This window comes from Agelaius phoeniceus, chromosome Z (genome assembly GCF_051311805.1).
Source record: "Agelaius phoeniceus isolate bAgePho1 chromosome Z, bAgePho1.hap1, whole genome shotgun sequence".
In the NCBI taxonomy this organism is placed as follows: Eukaryota; Metazoa; Chordata; class Aves; order Passeriformes; family Icteridae; genus Agelaius; species Agelaius phoeniceus.
The window spans coordinates 84,166,279-84,189,865 of NC_135303.1; the positions used below are offsets into that span (position 1 = coordinate 84,166,279).

Sequence of the window (23,587 nt, forward strand, 5' to 3'; positions counted from 1 at the left end):
CTGCTAGTCATTAGGGTGAGTCAATAATGAGTTTTAATTATGTGTATGGAAACACAGTGTGTGCTTTGATGGAAGCTTGCATGAACCACTTAGATTTTGTTTGGACAAGTTTGGTCTGGAGCATGGATGAGATATTTCTGCTGTGGCCCCCAGTGCCCACTCACTGGATTGTCACAGTGACCGGGATGCTCTCTGCAGGGTGATGTTCTCTGGAATGGTCACAGAAACTGCCACTTGCTTTGGTGTAAAACCTGACCTTGGGCAGGCTGTGCCCAAGCTGGTTTTGAGACCAGATGCCACTCGAGGTCCTGGTGTCTCCTGGCAGATGTTCCCCATGGTGCTGCAAAACCCTCACACCCATAGCTGGGAGCTGTCCTTCACCCCCAGCCCTGCCACCAGCACCATTCCGAGGGCCACATCCAGCCCCTGACAAGACAGGGATGTGGGTCAAACCCCATTGTGCTCTGGTGTCCATCCCTGAGACTTCAGTTCTGCTGCTACACAGCAGTGAAATTAGAAACAGATTTTCCCTCCTTTGGGTTTCAAATAGGCACTTCAGTCCTTTGGGATTTCAATGACATACCCTGATCTGCACACTGCAGCTCTTAAGAGAGATGATGGGTTTGTAACAATGCACTGTTTGCTAGAAGGGTTATATCTGGCTTCAAACAATTAACACGTGATGTAATTAACTTTTCCTTGTGATATACTTTCTGCCTGGCTTTCACGGTTAACCTCGTGATTTTTCACAGTATTCTGCATAGGAAATGCTGCTATCAGACTTAAAAATCTGTTGAAGAAAGCTAAAAGAATGTTTTAGGTAATTTAATATTTATGTGAAAAGAACTCCTAAAATCTGCCAAATGCAAAAGTGACTCTTGCTTAAAATACAGCTTTAAGAAATAGTCTAACTACTGTAAAGCTGTGAATAGCAATTACAATTTTAATATATTCCTTTGCTTATGTCTCATGAATGTTTTATATCTAGGTTCCTTGAGTCCTTAAAAACAATGTAACTCAACTTTATATTAATTAGCAGAGAGGCGAAATGTTTGCAATCTAAGCATCATCCATCTATTGACTTTGGTATTTTTCCTAACCACATTTTCCTCTCCCTTAGACTACGACGTCTGTGCTGAAGCTCCCTGCGAACAGCAGTGCACAGATAATTTTGGGAGAGTCTTATGCACTTGCTATCCTGGATACCGCTATGATCGGGAGAGGCACAGGAACAGAGAGAAGCCTTACTGCCTGGGTGGGTAGATGAGCATGTTGAGCTCCTCCCTGGTTAATTATTTATTCTGCTCCCTTCAGACTTTCAGGAGTCAGTTTGAATCTGAAACCTTTCTTATTCTCAATATTATCACAGAAGAAATGTGGGAGTTAACTATGTTAAGAATTGAGAGATGTAGATGCCCCTGAAATTATTAGGAGGTATTACCTACAACAAGACTTACACACCCAAACACTTTGAAGTGTTGGGCTGCTGTAATTTTTCCTTTAATTCCTCCTGCTGGCTGTGAGCCATATATACTGAATATTGAGGCATTATCACTAGGCCTAATTACTAAAACTAATATTTGAGGTTTGACTCAGATAGCCAGAATATAATTCAGGACTGATCATTTACATGTGGTCCTGCTGTGGCTAGTCCTGCCCTGCCCTGCATGGTTTGCCATGCCAGGGAGCCAAGGTTTGCAGGACTGAGCTTTGCTTGTGAGCTTTTCAAAGAAAGGAGACTTTCAAACAATGTTCACTGATAAAATGCCAGGTGTGTTAATAATTCTAATAGTGCAGCTTGCCCAGAGCTCCAGACCAAAGGCTCCAGCTTCAATTGCAATTGTGGTGTTCCAGCTTCTTGTTTGTTTAACCACTAAATCTCTCTTTACCTCTAAAGGAAGTCTTTTATTGTGTTGGAGGTCTGAAGCCTCCAGCTACGGGACGTTTTTAATCTCTGCTTCTCTCCAGATATCGACGAGTGTGCGACGAGCAACGGGACTCTGTGCTCTCAGATCTGTGTCAACACCGTGGGCAGCTACAGGTGCGAGTGTCACGAAGGCTACGTCCGGGAGGAGGACGGCAGGACATGCACCAAAGGAGAAAAAGGCAGGTGCTAGTGCAGACTAAATGTCCTGGGTCAAATGGATGCCTAAAGGGTTGGTCTGTCAGGAACAGCAACTGTTCCCAATGCTACATGTGGAGCTGGGGATCCAAAGCTGGGATCTAGCAGATGCTCCTGGGGTATCCGGGCAGTTCGCTGTGCACCTGAGCACCTGTGGAGCAGCCCTGCCAAACTCTCTCCTCCAATGCACAAGTACACTGGAGGATGTGGAAGGCATCTTCTCCTAGGGAGGCAAAATGGCTGAATAATAAAATTTACCATTATAGCTTCAGTTAGATCATTCCTGCTGGATCCAGTTGCTAAAAGCCATCGTTTGCTCCAATACAAGCCTGGATTGTAACTTTCTTGTGTTCCTGAGCTAAAGAGACATAGGAAAAAATCTTACCAGATGAAGAACCTTAAAAATTTTCACCTGTAAATTACATAATTTCAGTAACTTTAATTTGTATTTACACACCCACATCTGAGATTAGCAAATGGCCCTGAGTTGGATGGCTAGTGCCCCTTGGCCCTTAGAGGCTCAAAAAATGTGTGCTTGGGGATCCAACACATTTTCCAAGCCTTGCTTAAATCAATTTCTAAATTACATTGACCAAGACCATATGCTGTTGACCTGCAATTATGTCAAATTGTGTGTCCTATGCCTGGGGTCTTATTTTTTTTCTCTTTTTTTCTCTCTTTTTTTTTTAATGGAATATAATGGGAAAAGGGTAAATGTAAGGTCTTGTTCTTGCATCTTTGCATCTCAGTGTTGGTTCAGAGTGTCTACATGTGCTGTGCAAAAATTATTTTAAACATTTGACCTCATCCTACTTATTAAATTACAGCATTTAGAATACTACAGAATAAATACTGATATGAAAATTTAAAAAGAAGGGAGGAAGAGAACAGTGGTCTGAAAAAAAAAGCCCCAACAACTTCTGATGAATGGTGACTTACCACAGGTTCATCAATTAATGCCTGAATGTGGTCTCACAGTGTGATCCAAATCCCACCGGATGGCCAGAGCAATTTATAATTTTCATTTTCATCTGAAAATGTGTAACTGGAGCCACTCCATTAACTGTAATTGTTCCTTGTAGTTTTAATTTTTTTTTCCTTATCAGAGTGTGTGTGTGCGTGCATGTGATAAATAACCTAGATAATTCCCCTACAAATTGGAGGGGTTTTTTAGATATTCCTCTGGGTAGTTCAAATTTCTTTATACAGTAATGTCCAAAGCATTCGGGATAACCAACCATTCAAAATATTCAAGGTTATGGAAATTATTCTACTGTTTGAAAACCACCATTTTTACACTGAATGTGCACGGCACATAAAAGTGTCAATTCCAGCAGATAATCTGGAATGAAACACCCACCATCTCTCCAGATATCTCCCCAGCCAGCTATGCGAAGTAAAGAAGGATGCCTTCTGCCCAGTTACGCCGCTGTACTCCGCGTAAATGTTCGGAATTTTTGGAGCGCGGGTGAGCGCGAGGAGCCGCGTCCGTGCCCGGCTCCGAGGGGACGGGCGGGCTGTGCCCGGAGCGGCTGCAGCGCCGCTCCCCCCCGCGGCCGGCCCCAGCCCTGCACCGCGCCCGTGCCGGAGCGCCTGCCCCATAAACACCTCATCCGCTTTTCATCGCAGCCGGAACATACGCGCTTTATTTTAAAATTTAGTGGGAGAGGCAAAACCCCGTTACCGCTCTCCATTTCTAACGAGGGTGCATGTTTTCTGGGAGATAGAGCCACGTTCTCATTGTTCCATGCCCAAAGGATGCAATTCAGACATCTTTTTGGCTCTGTAAGTGGCTGTAATGTGGTCACCCTTTTTTTGGCTCTGTAAGTGACCTGACAGCGAGCTTTGGGTTGGTTGGTGGACGCAAGAAGAGGGAGCATTTTTTCTTGCATCCACAGTCGCATTTGATGGAGACAATGCAGCTACCCGCACAGAAGTAGGCAGATGAAACCATCTCAGCAGGCTGAGCCCAGATAATACAACACAGATGATCAGCTCAAGAGCCTCCATGCAAAGGCTGCCCGCAGAAGAGCTCCCACAGAGCTCTCTCCTGCCAGCATCTCCTCCTCCTCTCCCAGCGTCAGCAAGGCACGGCCTCCGAGCCCATACACAAAGAAAACACAGCACTCCCCAAGCAGATCCCTCAGCAAGAGGTGCCACAGGGCTCACCAGCATCTCACCAAGATTAAAGGGCTCCCATCATGTGTAAGCTAGCCTTGTGTTCTGAGACCCTCTATGAAATGGGCCTGTTTTAGGCCTTCTTCAAAATAATTTCAGTTTCCTTGAGTAGGTCTGTGCAATGGGAACAAGTTATTTAAGTGCCTTGCTCATGCTGGCCCAGCTGAGCCTGGTAGGTGACCTCAGTTTCTGCATCATACGTGGGTGGCTCCATCTAATGGCCTTTTGCCTCTGCTGGCCCATCCTAGGTGACTTCTGGCTTTATCCACACTTTATTCTGACTTTACTCCTAGTTTGGTCCTGATACAGGGTTGGATGGGGGTAGAGCAAATGTTTGATGGATGACTCCTTCCCCGGGAAAATCATCACCTCTGCCTGGTATGAGTTAGGGGGATTCCACCTCTCTCCTGAGATGCAGCTCATGCTTGCTCATACAAGGATCTTGGACTTCTTCCTCTGACAAGTCAATCCAGCCAGTTTTGCAGAAATCTCACTGGTATGACATTTCCCAAACATTAGCTGATCCCCCCAGCATTCGTCTCCATGGATTGTTTTATCTGTGCTTGTCAGCCCCGTGTGTCACATCCTTCAGGAAGATAAACTGGGTTCTAAAATGAAACACAAGGCCAAATTCACCGCTTCTTAATCTGCATATAATTCCACAGATTCTGGTGGGATTGCATGAGGTTTCCAACAGCAGAGCTCTGGCAGTCTCTCCACATGACTGTGTGTTGCTTTCAGCAACATTTCCTAACACAATGATAGAACTCATTTGGTGAGATAGCTATAAAAAGAAATTTTTGTTGAGAACAGTAAAAAATCCAGACTTTATTGGTCTTTGAAAAAGAAAGAAAAAAAAGTTGGGTTTTTTTTTTCTTTTATGGCTCCGTATACATCCCTCTGTAACTCCTATACAGGTCCAAAAATGGGCATGTCAAGATGCTGGGGTTTTCTAAAGGAAGATGAAAAATTGGAGAGGGAGGAAGAACTCTGCAATAACTGACTTGTGGTCAAGAGCAAATTTCTTTTACAGAAATGTTAAGTGGTGTCTTCATTACAGCACATCAATTCCCTCTTAAGGAAAAAAAGCCCTGCATGGTGAAGATTATTTCAGCTACAGAGAAAGGTTTATGGGCAAACAGGTTTTGGAGGGAATCAAAGGCAAAAAATTATTAGCATTATGAATATAGGAGAGAAGAAGGAAAGCAGCATATACTGTGTATTCCAGTAGCTTCACAAAAATGCTGGAGCTCCTCTGGGAGGTCTTGTGGCTAAATAGTTTCAGATCCAGCATAGCTGAAGTTTGGTGAAATTCTATTCTGTGCTGTGTAGAATCCATTGGAAAACATCAAGTAGTACCATCTGGTCTTAAACTTTGGAGTCATCTGAACACTGCACAGAAAGCTGATCAGGTACAAAACCTGTGCTGGGGAAAGGGCTGGGGAGCTCAAACAGCAGTGTGCTTGCTGCCATAAAAATGGTAAATGATATGTGTAATATAGTAAGGCTGTTGGAGTGCAGCCATGGGAACAGGCAGTTCATGACTGAGGAAAAAATCCAGGCCTTTGTGCCCCAATTTTCCAATCAGTACTAATAGCTGTCCTAATGCTCCTGGTTATTCCAGCATCTTGCCCTTACATCTCTCTCCTAACTGATTAGCAGATAAGCTTTGTCTTCTAAAATCAATATGCCATTATAGCCAATGGAATAAACATACCTTCCCAAATATATGCCATATGTGCCACCCAAATAGGTGGTCCATAGACAACCATCAGATGGTTGCAGTCTTCCATACTGGACCTTGCAAATATTTAAAGTCAAGTAGCACATAATATTTTTTGTATTAGAATCTTCAAGGTTCATTTCAAAAGATGCAGATGTTTCAAAATCAATACACATTTCTGAAAAGATGAAGGGCATTTAATCCAAGAGACAAGTGTAACACAGTAACTCAGCATGATGCAGTTGATCCTTTTGGAAGACTTTGAAGATTCCCTGGCTTTAACAAGAGCACCTGCAGAGCTTTTCCACTGTGGGACATGCTCTGAAAGGTCAGTGTTCAAACACGCCCAGCAGCCCTCCCAGGTAACATCATACAAGGCTACCCATCATATGCAAAGCCTCAATAGACTTGATATTTCTCAACAATGTTGACGTGAAAAAAAATTCACCTAGAGTTTGCCAGTATGTGTCACCCTGTGGTTTGGAAACCAGATTTGTCTTTAAGAAGACATCTGTTACAACAATGCTGGTTTGCTTGCAATGCAGAACTGCTTGACTGTGTATGGTACTGGGAAAAGGACAAAAATAACATTTGCAATATCTCTCACAGTTTGAATAACTTAATGGATTCTTGAAAAGATCCTATTCATGCATAGTATCAACAGATGTGACCCTTCCTCTTGTGTGGATTTAAATCCCTGTCATTAATCTCAATCCCCATCTCTGCTCAGACTAATTCCATCACATGGAGAATAACCCATGATGATAAAGAGCATTTGTGCAAAATGAGCGAAATAAGCATATTCTGAGGGATTTTACTGTAATTTATAGCATATGAAAATTTGCCCTTCAGGGGACTGTAAGTCAGTTCAGATCTATGGGGTTAGTCTACCCTAAACAAAAAGATAAAAGAAGGGGTGTGAACTTTTCCAGGTATTAAACAAATGAATTCTCTGGGGACTGTTAACTGGAAACAGCTGCTTTAAAAATGTGCTCAGAGCTGTCCCTGCAAAGTTTCTCAGCCTTACATAGAAATTCACAGTCAAAGATTTAATAATGGTAGGATGCCCTTCTCTTTTCACAGTCTGGGGAAATATAACGACCTTCAAGTTGCTTTTGCTATCACTTTATGAATTTCTTTCTTTTGGATCTTTACATTTATAGTGGAAACTGCTTTCTTTCAGTTGGGCTTCCTGAGAAATCTGAAAATGTGGCGAAACCGGGGACGTGCTGTGCCTCTTGTAAGGAATTCCATCAAATAAAGCAGACAGTTTTACAGCTGAAGCAAAAGGTATGAACACTGATCACTCATGTCTTTACCAGACCTGCATGTTTTACAGCAACTGAGGTTAATTTCTACGTTTGGAGCTGTCACTGACATGTGGTTCTTGCACATACAAAGAGAAGGGCAATATATTTTAAAATCACATAGGAATGATCTCTTCCTTATGCTCTTTTACAATTTGTAAGCAGATTGCTCCCCAAATACATGGAGCTGTGTTACCAAGCTTGTGGTAACAGAGTCTGACAAACACCCATCCCAGGCCGAGCCCAGATTTCTCAGCAATCTGTGCTGGCCTGAGTTTTTCATTCACTCTGAATGCAGAGGATTTTGGACATGATCCACCTCTAGAGTAAGCTCATGCAAGACATTTCATAGATGTGGGAACATGATTTTTCATTAATAGGATGCTGGTACAGAATTCATGCCAAATAGGTGTGGGACTAAACAAAAATATCACTAGCTTTAAATATGACTTTCCTCTTAAAAAAGAAAAACCCTCAGTCACAAACCTTTTGGTATTTTTTTACCTATTCCCTTGCTAGTAGAGAATAATGCATTTAGAAACTTTTCCTGGGCTTCAATTGCTCACATGTGTAGCTTCCTTTTGCATTTTAGTAGTGCAATAATGAAAGAGTAGTAGTGAGATAATGCAAAGACACAGCCTCAGATTTGGAGAGACATATGCAGGAATGCAGGTGTAATGCCTTTTCTGGTGGCATCTCCTTTGAACACTAAAGTTCTTTCAAATTGAAGCTTTCTGTAGGAATATTCTCAGCAGATCATGCTGACAGGCTGTAATTATTTCTCCCAGGGTACTCAATTAATTTCTTTCCATTATGTCAAAACACAATTTGGTGTATTCAGTCATTGCATTTGATGTTACTCATTTAATATTAGGAAGAAAGAAATATTCCTTATTAAAGTGAAATTTACTGAGGTTGGAGATACTCTTTATCTCCAAAATCTCAAAACATCATTTATTTTTTCTGAATCAGTATGAACACAAACATGGAAGTGACAGAATTTCATGTGATGAAAATTCTGTTTTTCAAAAAATGGTAGCAGAGAGGTTAAAAAAGGATCCATGCCTTTGAGTGCCTGTTTCTCCAGCTGTTTTCCATGATGCTGAGCAGACTCACACTGACCTCCAGGGAAGGATCTGGGGGTCACATTATTGGCCACATTGTTTGCTCGAGAATTGATTGATGGAATTAATGGGAGGTTTTTGTGTCTAACTTCTGCTTGTGTTCAAAACTCATTCCAGGAAAACTCAGACCACTGAGACCTGTCACTGTAGGCATTTGTGTAGTAGCTGTGTAGCAGCTCACTCTTGCTTCACAGCTAAATCTTGTCATAGTTCCCAACTTAATTTTTCCCCCTGTATGCCCCTAGAGAGACTTGATTGACTTGGCATCCTCAGAGGGAACCCACAGGGTTGTGCTCCACACAGAAGGAGCTGAAAGAGAAGGTTCCCAATACCCTCAGCAACTGTTACCCCAAAGAAAAGAGAGTTTTTGTCTATGCTGAGTGGAGACCTGTCCCCATGGTGCTTCTCTGCCCAGGGAGACATCAACCCTCATGTTTCACCAGCCACTTGCCATGGCCAAGTTCTCCTGGGGAGGACATCTCTCAATAGCTGTGGTTAAAGCTGTTCTGTTTTACATAGAAAAGTTTATTTCTGTCTGCCAGGGAGATGGTTTATGAAATGAGTTTTCAGTCTTGTGGTTAAGACTTTCAGATTTTATTAACTTTATTCAAAATTGTGGTTAGCAGAAAAGCCTGTCATCCAATGAGATGCACTGTCCTGATAGACTAGAGGTCTGTGGGCAGTCCTAGGTTGATCTAAGACCTTGATGAAAGGAAGAAGAGTGGGAAGCTGAAAAACTGAGGAAAATATATCTGGCATGCTGACACACAGCCAACAATTAAAAGAAGGAAAAAACCGAGTAAGCTTGATCCTATTGCACAGATGTGTTTAAACATCTTAATTAGAAAGCCATGTTCCACATCACTCCTGACAAGCATTGTCCAATTTTCTAAACCACAGACCTCCTAGAAACTATGCAAAACTCCAAATGCAACATGCAAAACAGCACATGGAAGATTTATTTCTAGAAGAGCCTTTCTTTAGAATTTACTCTTGCTAATATTTGGATGCAGATGGGAAAAACAACCAAAATATTATTTTCTAAGGGCCATTAGGAATTGGAGTTGTAGATGGAGAAAGCCAAGGTTACCCTGGACTGGGATCCTGGTTCAGTTAAAAGGTGAAACAGAAATTAGGCCAGTGAGTATATCCAATAGCTAAGAGGATGTGAGTCAACAACAAAAACACATGGTTTGGCCCAGAGCATGTAACAACCATTTTCTGGCCAGAAGATATCAAAGAGCAGTGAGCTAGACCAGAGCCTGGGTATTTTGGCACTCCTAGCGTGTACTTCAAGTCCAGCTGAGTCAGTGGGGAAGCATGCATAGATGCTTTCACAGCAGCTATGTGATTTCTTTTCTAATTACTCAGTTGTTACAACAGCCCAGCTGGCAGGAACAAATAAATATTTAAGCATCAGAAGAGAATACACTTCCAAATCCACTTCATGATGAGTCTTTGCCACTAAATGCACCTTTTTACTCCAGTCTGACCATTTGCAGTATAACCTGAAGAGTATTCATGGCTGGGTCTATGTACTAAGTGACATCTGTTTATCAACTGATATAGCTGTAGATCCCCAGAATTAGATATTTACATGCAAGCTAAAAAGAGGGCTTCAGTTAATCTGCCACTCAGCTGTGGCTATCCCTAAGGAGAAGCACTCACTGATGATACTGAAAATATTCTCAAAAAAACTACTTTAAAAATATAATACTCTCAGGTAGCCACAGGATTTGACTTTTTGTCTCTGCTTTTGCTTGTCAGCATTGGAACCACAGAGTCCTTGATTGATTTGTGTCATGTAGTGGAAGTTTTGTACCACAGTCCTTGCAAGCCTTTCCTTTGTATCCAGCCAGGAACAGGTGTGTCCTCTGGGCAGGACACACCTCTAGGAAACAAAACTTTGCTGACCAGAGCCAGCCAGTAGATGTTCCCATGCTGATCCTGGCCAGTGAGAGTATCTGTGAGAGCCCCCAGATATGGAATTTTCCTCTTCCGCTCCAGAGGTAGGGTGTTGTGTCCCACAGAGTAGCCCTCTGTTCAGGAGCCCCACAGTTTGGTCTGTGCTGCACTGGCTGGGAAGCTGGCCCAGAAAGCTGCAAGGTCACTGGTAAGCAAAGCACATGTTTTCCTTTGAAAAAGCAGAGATGACAGCTCACCCCAGAGCTATAGGTGTGCTGAATCCCCATTTTCTGTGTGAAAAGCAAATTCATAGGAGTGAGAATACAAGAAATACCCTCTGGGACTTCTGTGAAAATATGATCTCATCCAGACACTGATTTCTGCAGGGGTGGAGTGAATCTACCAAATTCTTGTTAAACATACATCATGATTCTTAATTTGCCTATAGTGTAGTCATCTGGTCTTTGGAACCACAATTCTCTCCAAAACCTAACTCACAAATGGCTGATAAATCCTTGTGTTCCTGTCATCACATTTTGAGCTCCAGTCTCAAAATCAAACTGGTGTTTCCGAAATGCCACCAAGAACTATCCCAGCATTTTCAACCTTTTTTCCTGATTTGTTTTTTTCCTTCAGAACTGTCCTGTGCATCCAACCCCAAGCTATAAGCATCACAGGCTGCCTTTAAATTGTAATCCTTAAGCAATAACATGTTTGCCAAAGGAAATTTTCCCAGTTCAAGTAGGTACTGCAGGTGCATAACACTGTGGCTTTCCCCTGTGCATTACATTAGGTTTCCAGTACTGGCAGAAGAATGTATGTCAAATAATTACAGAAACAGGTAGGAGTTTTAAAAACAGCCCAGCTCAGAGAATTCCAGATAGCTGATAAAAAGCTTTGTCAAATAGCAGGAGTCATCATCTATATTATTCAATGCAGCTGTCACAGGCAAATGCTGCAGAATTCAGCATCAATTTATCCAATGAGCCAAATTCATTCAAGAAGCAACAAAGTTCACCCAGGGGTAGGTCTGCACTGCTATTGCTGAAATAGTTTTCCAGTTCAATTTGGCAGTGCAAAATCCCTAAGTCTACATGCAGCCACTCACCACTAATAAACTCCTCTCCTCACTGCACACCAGCCTCTTGGCTCCTCCAGGCACCCTTCAGCTGCCTCTTAAGAGACTAAACATTTGCAGAATATTTCTAAATATGCTGAATTATTAAATACATTCAACTGCATAGGTGAATGTTTCATGGATAATTAAACAGGTAATGGATAATGACAGTTTAAACTGTAGTATACAATTCTGCTTGCATTCTCACTTTGTCTCTCTGTGCAGAGCAGATCCAGACATCTGATGGGTTAAACAGTGTGGTTACTTTCCAGGACCAGATTCACAAAGGATTTAGGGTTCTCATTAAAACCTATGGAAAGTTAGTGGCTTGTGCAGCAATTCAGGACTTAAATATCTGAGAAAATGTTGCCCTGAGAAAGGAAGTAAATGAATAGAGGAAACTTCAAATAAGGAAAACCAGGTTTCCTGAGAAGCAGTAATGAGACTCAAGTTTTTCAGAACTTGTATCTCTCCTGAATTTCCTCTGTCCTCTGTTGGATTGGCTTTCAGTATTTCCACAGTGACTTGAAAAGTGAACAGACTCACAGAATAAGAATGTTTTTCTGATTATATCAATCAAGGATAGGAATAAACTCATTATATTTTCCTGAAATATTTAAATAACTGTTTGTTCACATGAAAGCTTGAATAAGAATGTAGTTTTTCTGGCTGAACAATTAAGGTCTTACACAGATATTTTTTTTTTTTTTTTTGTCTTGGCAGGTGGCTTTGCTGCCAAATAATGCTGCTGATCTTAGCAAGCAAATCACTGGTGAAAAAGTGCTTGCCTCTAATGCATATATCCCTGGTCCCCCAGGCCAGCCTGGCCAACCAGGCCCTCCAGGTAATACCAGAGGGGTGGAAATGTGCAGGACTGTTGTACAGAAATGTTTAGGACTAAAAAAGTAAACTTCAGTCTGCCAGCATGATTTCATATTTCATTTCATGTCATATGATTCCAGATATTTCATATTTTGATTGATATATTATGTTAGAATTTGTGCTAAATTAAAACAAACAAACAAACAAAACTTTATGGGTGTTATGGTCAGCCTCTGCCAACTGTCTGACATCATCCATTGTAAATCTGTGTGTTTCTTGGCATGCGAGCTGTGTTTGTCCTGTATGTGTCAAATTTCTCCCTCTCCCTGGGATATCTCACCTGCTTCAGTTGTCATTTCCAGTATTTTAACTTGTCTTAAAACACTCTCCATTTAATTTCAGGAATATCTATTGCTTTAGCTCACAGTCAGGATTAGAGGAAAAAATGTGCTTTCAGTTTGTAGGAGTTTGTGCCAACTCTTTTATTTTTCTTTGTCTGATTTGCAAGGATTAATCTGTTGGTTTTATGTTGTATCCCAGATTGAAAGCAATCTGAAAAGTATAACTCCACTCACACCTTCTTTGCTAAGTTATAGATTGAAACACAGTGAAAAACAGAGAAATCCTAAAGCCCAAACTTAATCCAGACACCTCCCATCTGGTGGCCAACAATACTCAAAATTTTGCAAATTATGTTGAATGCAGATCTAATTTTGGGTCAGCAATAAATCCAAGCATTGTGCTGGATTTCATCAGGATTCTTACAGAGTACTGGCAAATGTTCCTTATGAGGATTGATTTACTCCCTCCTGAACTGCACCCCACCTTCCCATTTACATCCCCTTTTGCAATCTTGCTTTGTTTTCTGAGTCATTATCTCACTTTCCTGGAGGATGAGTATCTTCAGTCTTCAGCTCTTCATAAGTGCAAGGACAGTATGTTTAGAAGTTCTGCAACAGACTCTGAAGTGTAGAGTGGCTTGCTTTGAAATTCCTCCAAGGAATTGCAAAGGCCTGACCCTGCAGGTCTTCCCCCCACTCGGTTTCCCCTCGACTGAGCTGTCCGAGGTACTGCAGAAAACTGAAAACCACCCCTAAAAACCCCCTTAAAACGCTTGATCACCTCCTCTGCTGCCCCCCAGAGAGAGTCCCAGGGAGTCATCACGGAACTTGAGTTGTCTCCTTTTGAAAATCCTAACTGTACATACTCGGTCCTGCTGAATGCTTTTTACTCTCTGCCTTTTATTCTCTATGTTTTTCATGTGCCCTCAGTATGAAGAGAAGTGTTTCCTCTTCTAATCATGAAGCATTTGAGCTAGTGACATTTTAATGGTCTTTATTGCCTGCAAATGTTGTTTCAGGTGCCTGATTTTCTGGTTTATGTTTCCTACTGTTTCCTTTGAGCTAAACATATGTTTTGTTGCCTGAGTCCTTCCAAAAACTAACATGCTCTGCTGAACCAGCAGAAGCTGAAAATTACATGAAGCAAAATGGAAGAACAGAGCTTCTTTTCCCCCTAACACATTGGCTATTGCACTGGGCAAAAGAGAGGTGCAGCCCCCCACTGGAAAGAGCTTGCTTGTGTCAGTCATGTAGATGCCCATGACCCAAAATTCCCATGAGTTTTCTGAGGCTTTTTTTTTATCAGATGCTCCTAAATGTGATTTGTTTGTTCTTCTTTGTGTGAAAATGAGGAATTTGTGCTTTTCTTTTCATTCCCAGTCTATGTCCCTAATTACCTGGCAGACTCAAATTCTTGTTATACACAAGATTTAATTGTTTGGTGGTCACCTCTTGTAGCTACTGTGACAAGGGTTAATGTTGTCTCAGATGACTGCTGATGTGCAGATGCAGATAAATTGGTTGTGTTGTTGTGGCTTTGGGTGTGTTTAAGTAACCAGCCCACTGGGTCTTTAAAAAAAAGTCGTTCCCAACTTTTTGCACTGATGAAGTGTCGTGAAGGCTTTCCCTGGCAGGTAACTTTTGCTTTTGATTTCAGGGGCTCCAGGACCTAAAGGGAGTCAAGGAGCTCCTGGATTACCTGGACCTCCTGGCCAGCCAGGCCCTCGTGGATCAATGGGACCAATGGGCCCATCTCCAGACATATCACACATTAAGCAGGGCAGACGGGGCCCTGTGGTCAGTATTCCTGTCTCCTGCAGTGCACTGCACAAGTGCCCTTAGCTCCACAGCTTCTCACACCCTTGTGACACTTTCTTTTCTCTTGCAGGGCCCACCTGGCGCCCCAGGGAGAGATGGCAGCAAGGTGAGGAGAGGTACTAATTTCCATAAGATGGGCACGTGCACATGTGAAGTGCCGGCTTGCCAGAGAGACTCAGCACGCTTGTAGTCACACCCTTTTGCTACCTCATTTCCTTTTTAAAGATGAAAGCATCCTGTTTTCTGACTCCTTCATGTCATCTTTCTGCTATTTTGTGTTTGCCATTCCTAAAGTCTTGCAAATAGTCCTGCCAGGCTCTATGCCACACTGAATTATTTTGTTTCTCTGCAGCTCTTTTGGCTTTTCCATGAAGAAATGTTGGCTTTAGCCCTTTTCATTCATTGTGAATTCTTCCTGTTCATTGATTCACTTGTTACTGTCCAGGAGAAATATCAGAAATTCTCCACTCTGTTCCCACTAGAATCAGCAGCAATTTCCTTGCATTCCTCCTTCACTTCCTTTTCATTTTCCAAATAAGCATCAGCTGATGATTCTTGATGTGGGGACAGTAAATGAGGCTACAGAAGCAAACTTTTTAAACTTGCTTTAGTCACAGCAAACTAACTGAGGTGGTATTGATTACAGGGGGAGCGAGGAGCACCAGGACCAAAGGGGATACCTGTAAGTATTCCACACAGGTGGAATTTCCACAACAGAGTGATGTTGACTACTAACCACAGGTCAGCCAAAAGTTAAAGAAAAAAAACTCCTGTGCCAAGATAACAGATAATTTACATACACAGAAAATGTTGTTGGAAAGAAAGTAATTGCCTGTTTTCATCCAAATGTTTTTGCCTACAAATCTCTTCCTTTGCTGAGTGTGTGACCAAAGGCAGTAGGTGACACCCTTAGGAGGCAGAACCCTGCAGGGTGCTACTTAGTACAGTTCAACCTCTGCTCCCAACCTCTGCTTCCGGGAATTTGATCCCCGGAATCTTTTAAAATCCTGCCCCTTACCTCTCTCAGATTTGGGAAACTAGAGGTATTGAGTTCCAGAAGAAGGAATGAATACTGGGGATCTGTTTTCAGGTGAACTTGTTCAAAAAATCTCTGGGATCCCCAGCACAGGAAGGACATGGACCTGTTTGAGCAAGTCCAGAGGAGGCCACCAAGTTGATCAGAGGGCTGGAGCATCTCTCCTATGAGGAAAGGCTGAGAGAGTTGGGATTTTTCAGCCTGGAAAAGACAAGGCTTCAGGGTGACCTAATGGCATACCTGAAGGGAATCCACAAGGAAGATGGAGAGGGACTATTCACAAGGGCATGTAGTGACAGGACAAAGGAATGGCTTCAAACTGAAAGAAGGCAGGTTTAAATTAGATATTAGGATATTAGGATATTTTCTGTGAGGGTGGTGAGACACTGGCACAGGTTGCCAAGAGAAGCTGTGGGTGTCCCATCCCTTCAAGTGCTTAAGGCCAAGCAGGATGGGGCTCTGAGCAATCTGGTCTATTGAAAAGTGTCCCTGCCCATGGCAGAAGTGCTGGGACAACATGGTCTTTAAGGTCCCTTCAACTCAAATCACTCTGTGATTCTATTCATTTATGGTATTTTCTCATTGGTGGAGTTGATTTTTCAGGGTGTGACCAGTAGAGTGTGCTCAGTATTGAGTTTATTTTACTGTGTGAAGTCAGCTAAAATGAAATAATGATTTTCTAAAATCAGATACTCTCTGCATTGTAATTACCAATATATTTAGAAAGTGATGGACAGCAGCAAGGTTACCATATTGAAAAGACACTTGACAAATAATAGCAGTCTTAAAAGAATTTGTTGATTAATCATTCTAAGAATGTAATTTATGTCAGTTTAATAAGCAAGAAGACAAGAAACCAAGATTAATCTCCTCTATTCCCATGAGGTCTGAAGGTATTCTTATGGAGCAAAGGAATTAAGTGACAAAAGGACTGAGCATTTTGGAAATGTAAGCTCTGTCTGCAAAAACATCTGATTCTTTCAAAAATTGTTTCCTGATTAAAGGTGGTTAAAAAACAGACCATTAGCTTTTGGCAATTGATACAAAGCAGAATTTTACTGAACAACCCCTGCAGGAGTAATTCTATCAGCCAGTTTGAAAACTATGGATTGTGATTAATGGCAGTGCCTTGTGACTGCAGGGCCCACCGGGTTCATTTGATTTCCTATTGCTGATGATGGCAGACATCAGAAACGACATCGCTGAGCTGCAAGAGAGAGTGTTTGGACACAGGACTCACTCATCAACAGAAGAGTTTCCATTACCTCAGGAATTCACAAACTATCACGACACAGTAGACTTTGGATCCGGAGAAGACTACAAACCACGGGCAACATCCAGAAACACCAGGATACAGAAGGCAGACCACCCTTAGCTATTCCTACTGAACAACAAAGCCTCTTTAGAATTCTTCAAGATAAAAAAAAAATGCACTGACAATGTAATATATATATATATATATCTATGTGTGTGTGTATATATATATATATATATATATCTTATTTCCCATTTTTCTTTCTGCTTTTCCTGAACCATGCTGCCTGTACTGTAGCTTTCCTGGTTCATGGTAGCCTCCTTGCAGAAATTCCATACTGCCAAGCCTGCACTGTGCATTGTACCTAGACTATCAAAAAAACCTTCTTAGCATATAGTATGATTAAGGCATGCTCTAGCTAATAACACAGACCACAGCATTCCATCTGCCTACTTTGCATTCTATGTCCAAATGACCCAGTACACAAATTTTGCCAGGGACAAAGGGTTAGCTGAACATCATCCTTGAATTATGTTGATAGTGAACACTTTGGTCCACAGTTACTTTATGAATGCAAATAAATTATACCACAAAACTCAAGTCTCCAGCTACTGTCCCCAGGCTCAGGAGAGTGTGAGAAGTGGACCCCTGTTTCACAGCAGAGGCCATCTCTAAGTGAGACATGCCTTCTACTATGCCTCATCAAGGCAGAAAAAGGCAAAAAAAAAGTTGAAGGGTTAACCAAGGGTGCTGCTGCTTGATCAGTAAATTATTTGGCTTTGTGTTGCTAGAGTATTGTTCAAAGACAGTCAAAAGATGTGTGTGTCCTAAACTACTTTAGGACACACACAAACACTACTTTTTCTTTACCATTGTCCCACTGCTCAGTGTGAAGGCCAGTTAGCTTTCTCAACAGATTTGTGTTGGATGCATTACACAAAGATAATCAAGATAAAGGGGATGTTTAAAGCAGGAAACCAAATCAAAAGTGAATCAGGCAGGCTTATCGGCAAGAACAAAATATATCCCAGCCTTGCAGAAAGAGTCAGGTTCTGACCTCCTGCAGGTGCATGTCTTCCTTGGTAGCTGATTCTGAAGTCTGAGTGAAATCAAGACCAGAGAAAGGCCTCATGTTTGCAAAGAGCTTCCACCTGTTTTGTTCCTCTGCTGCATGAGACCAACCTAAATGGCTTTCACCAGACTGGAACACAGAGTGGCAGTGTGTTTGGCTGGGTGTATGAGGAGTGTGAGTATGTGCAGGAGTGCACATGACAAAACATTTCAGCTGGTACGAGGATGGCTAAGGTGAGGTACTGCACATGGGATCCTATACTTGTGAATGGGGATAAAAGGGAGTGCCCTTTATTTACACTGGAAAATTGGATGCACAAGTTATACCATACCTCATGGATGATGTATGTTGCCATTTCTTTTGGATTACTACAGCTGCTGAGGACGTTGCCATGCTTAGAATATAAAGGAGTATATTAAGCACAAAATTTCAATGTTGTGTCTGTGTAGCTGCTACTTCTACAGTATGTTTAGTGTTTGGTAGTGTCCATGTCACAAATGCAAAGAGAAAGTTGTTACTTTGCCATGTATTTCAGGGCTTGCATGTTCTAGTAGAATAAATACAGGTAAAAATAGAAGAAGGGCCTTTTCAGAAAATACATAAAGGTTTGGATTCCGTTCCATATTCTCTGGGCTGAAAGACAGTTGGTGTAATCCTGACAGCACCAGTACAGGTCATGCTGCATAAACAGGTGGTTGTCTAGACTTTTCCATAACTTCTGTGTACTGTCTTAAGAGGATGTGTTCATTCCTGTAGCCATTTCCCAAGGTCCCACTGCCACTAAGCCACAAGCCAGGGCATTAGCTTTTAAAAACATGAGTGTTCTGTATTTCTTTTCACGTTATATCTGTATCAATATTTACAAAGCAATGCCTAAGTCATGGGGATAGCTGAAAAAAATTCTAGAAATCTAACCCTGTGGTCCTTGGGCTTCTCCTCTGCCTGGGAGGAGCTCTGCCAGCAGCTGCAGATCCAAGCAGTCTTGTGAATCACATAAGGGAGACTTGAGGAAGGTACCTGTGTCCAAAAGAGGGATGGTCTTATATGCAGCAGGCTGGAAAAAACCTCAAAGATAGCATGAACTGAGGCAATTGTGTCTTATTTTCTTGATTTGAAGCAGGCAACTGAGTATAGATTATGTTATTGATGAATATGCCATTTTAATTAAGTTTGTTAAATGTCAAATGTTGTATTTTTAAATCTAGCAAATTATGGAATCCTTGCATATGTTTACCACTGCACCCTGCTGGATCAGGCTGGCTCCCACTAGAGAATTAGTAGCTGCAGGTTTTTGACCTTCGACACTGAATAATCTAACTTCTGTTAGATGAGTCACTTCCTATATACAAACTAAATACTAATACTTGCTGCCCACAAAGTGATGTATTCTAAAAAAGGCACTTATTTTAGTTCTAAGTTCTGCTTTTCTGAATAGAGGCACATACCCAATGAGAAGTTCCCACAGTTTGACCATCAAATTTCAGGGAGACGTGACAAGTGCCCTGCTGTGTAAAAGTGCCCGGGGAAGAGCTATTCTGAGACTGGACCAGAAAAGCAGATAAAATACATATTTTGCTGTAAGTACAGCAAGTTTTCGTACAGATTCATGAATATAAAAATAGCACATGCTTACCTGGCTTTCTGAATGGAAACCTCAATGACTTCCCTTTCTGGAGCTGGCATGATTGGCTTTCACAGTATTAAAAAAAAGAAAGTGACAGAATGTGTTCCTTGGGCTTGCGCTTGGCATTGCCCTCCTCTGCACAGATTTCCTGCCTCAGAACTGTTTGAGTCTCAGCAGCAAGGAGGGAACACCATGGCAAAGATCACCCGGCACAACACAGGAATTCCTACAGCAGGGAGAGTCCCTCTGAGCACAGGTGGCTGGGAAGGCTCAGCCTTCAGCCCACATCCAGCTGAGATCTTTGCATGGAACTTTCTAGGTTCTGATTACCTGTGTGGTAACTCATAAAACATTGTATCAGCAACATTTCATTCAGATTTTGGGGTAAACACAAAAAGGTTCAGAAAACTGTCATTTTCTTCAGCACACCAAATGTTTCATAAAGCCAGAGCAGAGAAATCATTTTCAATCTTAAGTTTCCTTAGTGGTAGCCAGAGAAGTCATTACCTTGCAAATTATTTATTACTCTGCGGCTCCAAAAATAACAAACTCTCCCAAGAATCCAAAACAAGAAAGTAGAAACTTCTACACTCATGGCTAGTCTCATTACCAGGCTTATGCACATGACAACTTTGTTTCATATAAATGGTATGTATAATTTTATTAGAAATAAATATTATTTTGATGTTAAGACATCAAATTATAAGCAGAAGGATAATAAAGAATTTGTTATTTTATTAATATTAGAAATATATTTAATGGGAACATTTGCAAGAGTGTGTAGTGATAAGAAAATTCTGATTGTTAATGGGTTTAACATTTTGTTGCAAGGCTGTAGTTCTGACACACAAGAATTCCTATATAGTCAGACTAAATAAGAAAAGGAGAGGAAAATTGATTGTAAATGGAATTAGGGTGGTGCCTGGAGTTACTGTTAGCATCACAGCTTGCATAGCCTTCTGCCTAGAAGTATTTCAGAGTTAATGTACCAAGTCCCAGAGCAGCAACAAAAGGTGGGGGTGAGGTCCAATTCTCTCTTAATTTCACACTTTAAAAAATCCATACGTTTGTTCCTTTTACACATTCCAATAACTATACTGTTCACTTTATTTATATATAAAATACTAAAATGTGTATAAGATGACTGTGATTTTATGATGTATTCAAAATAACAAAGATATTTTTTCTTACACTGTTGGTAGCTGCTTTTTATTACACTTTGCCCTTTCTCTGCAACTGGAAGAAACAGATGGCAAGAAATCTCCTTACTGTGCCTTCTAGCACTTTTCTTGGAGCTGAACAATACTGTCATAGTTCTTCGACTCTGGGACATGAGCTCTTGCAAGCTGGGGTGGGTTTCAGACTTCGTGGGAATAAAGCACACAGCCACCCCTGCCCTGTGGATGGTTGGTGGCTCCTTTGCCTCATCAGGGCTACACGAGGCTGGATCCAGCACCGCGGGCTGCCGGGTGCGCGCAGCTCCTGCACAGCCCGGGGATGCGGCACGGGGCTCCGGAGCTCCCCGGCATCCCGCCACCGCTAATGGGGAAATACCCGATACGCGGGTAGATGTGTAAACAAAGGAAAACGAAAAGTGTCTATAAATCATAGTGAAACATGGCGGGGGGGGGGGGGGGGGGGGAAGGAAAAAAAAAAGGGAAAAGTTGGACCAGTCACAGTAACAACCGTCTTCAGTTTTAGAAAGTAGATAGTGGAAGCGAAGTGTTAAAGACAAAAATCTATGGTTAGCAGATCTAGGAATGAAAAGGTAGACAAAGGAGTTCCCGGATCCTGTTAGTAGATCCTGAGGATCCTGCTAGTAGTACTGTTCCCGTGACAGTATGAGGATAACAAAACAGAACTGTCAATAATTCGTGGAAAGCAGGATCTCAGTTACATGATGTGTGCATTTGGGGAAAGCCAGATGGTAGTCGTATGACACGATGCAGTCCTTTTAGTCCTTTTCCTTTTAACCAATTACACAGCAGTGTATTTAAGTCAGACATTTTAAAATCTTCTTGTTTAATTGGCTTACATCCGATAGTTTTAAAAAGAACTAGCAGAGGACCGCCGGGACCCTGGCTCGCCGCGGCGCGGCTCCTTCGCGCCCGCAAGCATCCCCCGCTCGGCCGGGTCTGCCCCGGTCCCTGTCCCGGTGCGAGGTCCCGGTACGCGGCTGCGGGCTGAACTCCGTGAGGAGCAGCAGGGCGACGGAGGTGATCGTGTCCCAGCACGGAGCGCTGGGCTGGGCTCCAGTTCTGGGCTCCTGAGCGCCAGAGAGACAGGGAGCTCCTAGAGCGGGTCCAGCGGAGGGTGGCAAAAGGAATTAAAGGGCTGGAGTGTCTCTTATGAGAAAAGGCTGCAGGAGTTGGTCGTGTTCATCCTCCAAAGGAGACTGAGAGGGGACCTTATCCATGTCTGTCAGTGCCTGCAGGGAAGGGTCAGGGGATGGACCAGGCACTGCTCGGTGGTGCTGAGCGGTAGGACACGGGACAACGAGCCGCAACCGGTGCACAGGAAGTCCCACTTCAGCAGGAGGAAGAACTTCTTTACTCGTTCGGGTGACCGAGCACTGGAACAGATTTCCCGGAGAGGCAGCGGCGTCTCCCTTATCCGAGACACTCAAGAACTGCATGAACACGTTCTTGTGCCGTGTGCTCCAGGATGACCCTGTTCGAGCAGGCAGGCTGGATCAGCTGTCCCGCCGTGGAGCCTCTCCAGCCTGACCCGTTCCGGGACGGCGGGACTGCGGCTGTGACTACAGCTCCCAGCGGGCTGCGCGGCGCCCGGGCGCTGCCGGGAGGCGGCGGCGGAGGCCGGGCGCTCGGTCGGTCGGCGGGATGCGGCTGTCGGTGGCGGCCGCCATCTCGCATGGCCGCGTCTACCGGCGGCTCGGGCTCAGCCCGCGGTCGCGCCTGGACCTGCTGCGGAACTTGGTGACAGCGCTGGTGCGCTATGAGCGCATCGAGACGCCCTGGGCGCGGGCCGACGAGATGCGCGGCTACGCCGAGCGGGTGAGCGGCGGCACCGCGCCGGGCCGGGCCGGGGGGTGGCGGGCGGCCGAGGCACCCTGACCCACCGCCTCTCTCCTGACCCACCGCCTCCTTCCTCACCCGCCGCCTCTCTCCTGACCCGCCGCCTCCTTCCCCCCCGCAGCTCATCGACTACGCCAAGCGGGGGGACAAGGACGAGCGCGCCATGCGCATGGCGGATTTCTGGCTGACCGTAAGTACCCCCCAGCCCCGCATCGGTCCCGGCCCGCCACGGAGCCGGGGCTGAGCGTGCCGCCCTGCAGGAGAAGGACCTCGTCCACAAGCTGTTCAAGGTGCTGGCGCCCCGCTTCCAGCCGCACGCTGGCAGCTACACGCGGCTGCTGCAGATCCCCAACCGGGACGGGCTGGACCGCGCTAAGATGGCGGTGATCGAGCTGAAGGGGAACCCGCTGCCGCCGCTCGTCCGCCCGCGCCGCGACTCCGACAGGACCCTGCTGAACCAGCTGCTCAAGGGGTACCGGCAGGACGCACAGCGGGCCCGCGGCACCCCCGTCTAGGGCTCCCCCCGTGGCCCAGGGAAGGGATGGTGTGTGAGGCAGGCAGGAGGGATGGAGGGTGATGGAAGTTGCCATGGAGAGGGCTGCTGAGTTTCACCACTTCCTCCCGATAGTTTGAAGATGACATTCAGCAAGAGAAGGAAATAAAGCTAGGAGCTGTGATGATCGGTATTTTCTATGTAAATAAACTTTGTTCAGAAAGTCGGTTTGCTTGTATTTGAGTTGTGTTCGGAGAATCATTTAGGGCAGAAAAGACCTCTGAAGTTATCAGATCCAGCCTATGACCAAACACCACCGTGTCAGCCAGACTATGGCACTAAGTGCTGTATCCAGTCTTAATTTTAACATCTCCAGGTGTGATTGGAACTGTGTCTCCATCACATCCTGGGCAGCTCCTTCGTGTCTATTCACCCCTTTTGTGAAGAAATTCTTTGTAATGTCCTACATAAACCTCCCCTGCCTCAGCATAACTCCTGTGCTTGTAAGTTAATAGCTTATTCCAGAAAAATGGATTTGCTAACAGTGTGTTCTAGGAGCCAGTGTTCAGCATTTCAGGGTGGGAAGTTTGGTGAGAAATAAGATACTTTTGCTGT

At 43.6% G+C, this 23,587-nt stretch overlaps 2 protein-coding genes across 2 annotated transcripts in view; both read left to right on the forward strand.

Moving 5' to 3' along the window:
- Nucleotides 1–20,636, forward strand: part of CCBE1 (collagen and calcium binding EGF domains 1) — a 95,745-nt gene extending 75,109 nt beyond the window's left edge. The window contains exons 4-11 of the mRNA XM_054652656.2: nucleotides 1,121–1,255; nucleotides 1,969–2,106; nucleotides 7,207–7,313; nucleotides 12,200–12,320; nucleotides 14,297–14,436; nucleotides 14,528–14,563; nucleotides 15,104–15,139; nucleotides 16,635–20,636. Coding sequence (XP_054508631.2) covers nucleotides 1,121–1,255; nucleotides 1,969–2,106; nucleotides 7,207–7,313; nucleotides 12,200–12,320; nucleotides 14,297–14,436; nucleotides 14,528–14,563; nucleotides 15,104–15,139; nucleotides 16,635–16,868 — 947 coding nt within the window. The 3' untranslated portion in view covers nucleotides 16,869–20,636. The remainder of the gene's footprint in view (nucleotides 1–1,120; nucleotides 1,256–1,968; nucleotides 2,107–7,206; nucleotides 7,314–12,199; nucleotides 12,321–14,296; nucleotides 14,437–14,527; nucleotides 14,564–15,103; nucleotides 15,140–16,634) is intronic.
- Nucleotides 20,637–22,221: 1,585 nt separating this feature from the next.
- MRPL17 (mitochondrial ribosomal protein L17) lies at nucleotides 22,222–23,198 on the forward strand. The gene is made up of 3 exons (XM_054652101.2): nucleotides 22,222–22,458; nucleotides 22,601–22,669; nucleotides 22,740–23,198. The coding sequence occupies exons 1-3, from the start codon at nucleotides 22,285–22,287 to the stop codon at nucleotides 22,992–22,994; spliced, it is 498 nt and encodes a 165-aa protein (XP_054508076.1). The 5' UTR covers nucleotides 22,222–22,284; the 3' UTR covers nucleotides 22,995–23,198.
- The last annotated feature ends 389 nt before the right edge of the window (nucleotides 23,199–23,587 follow it).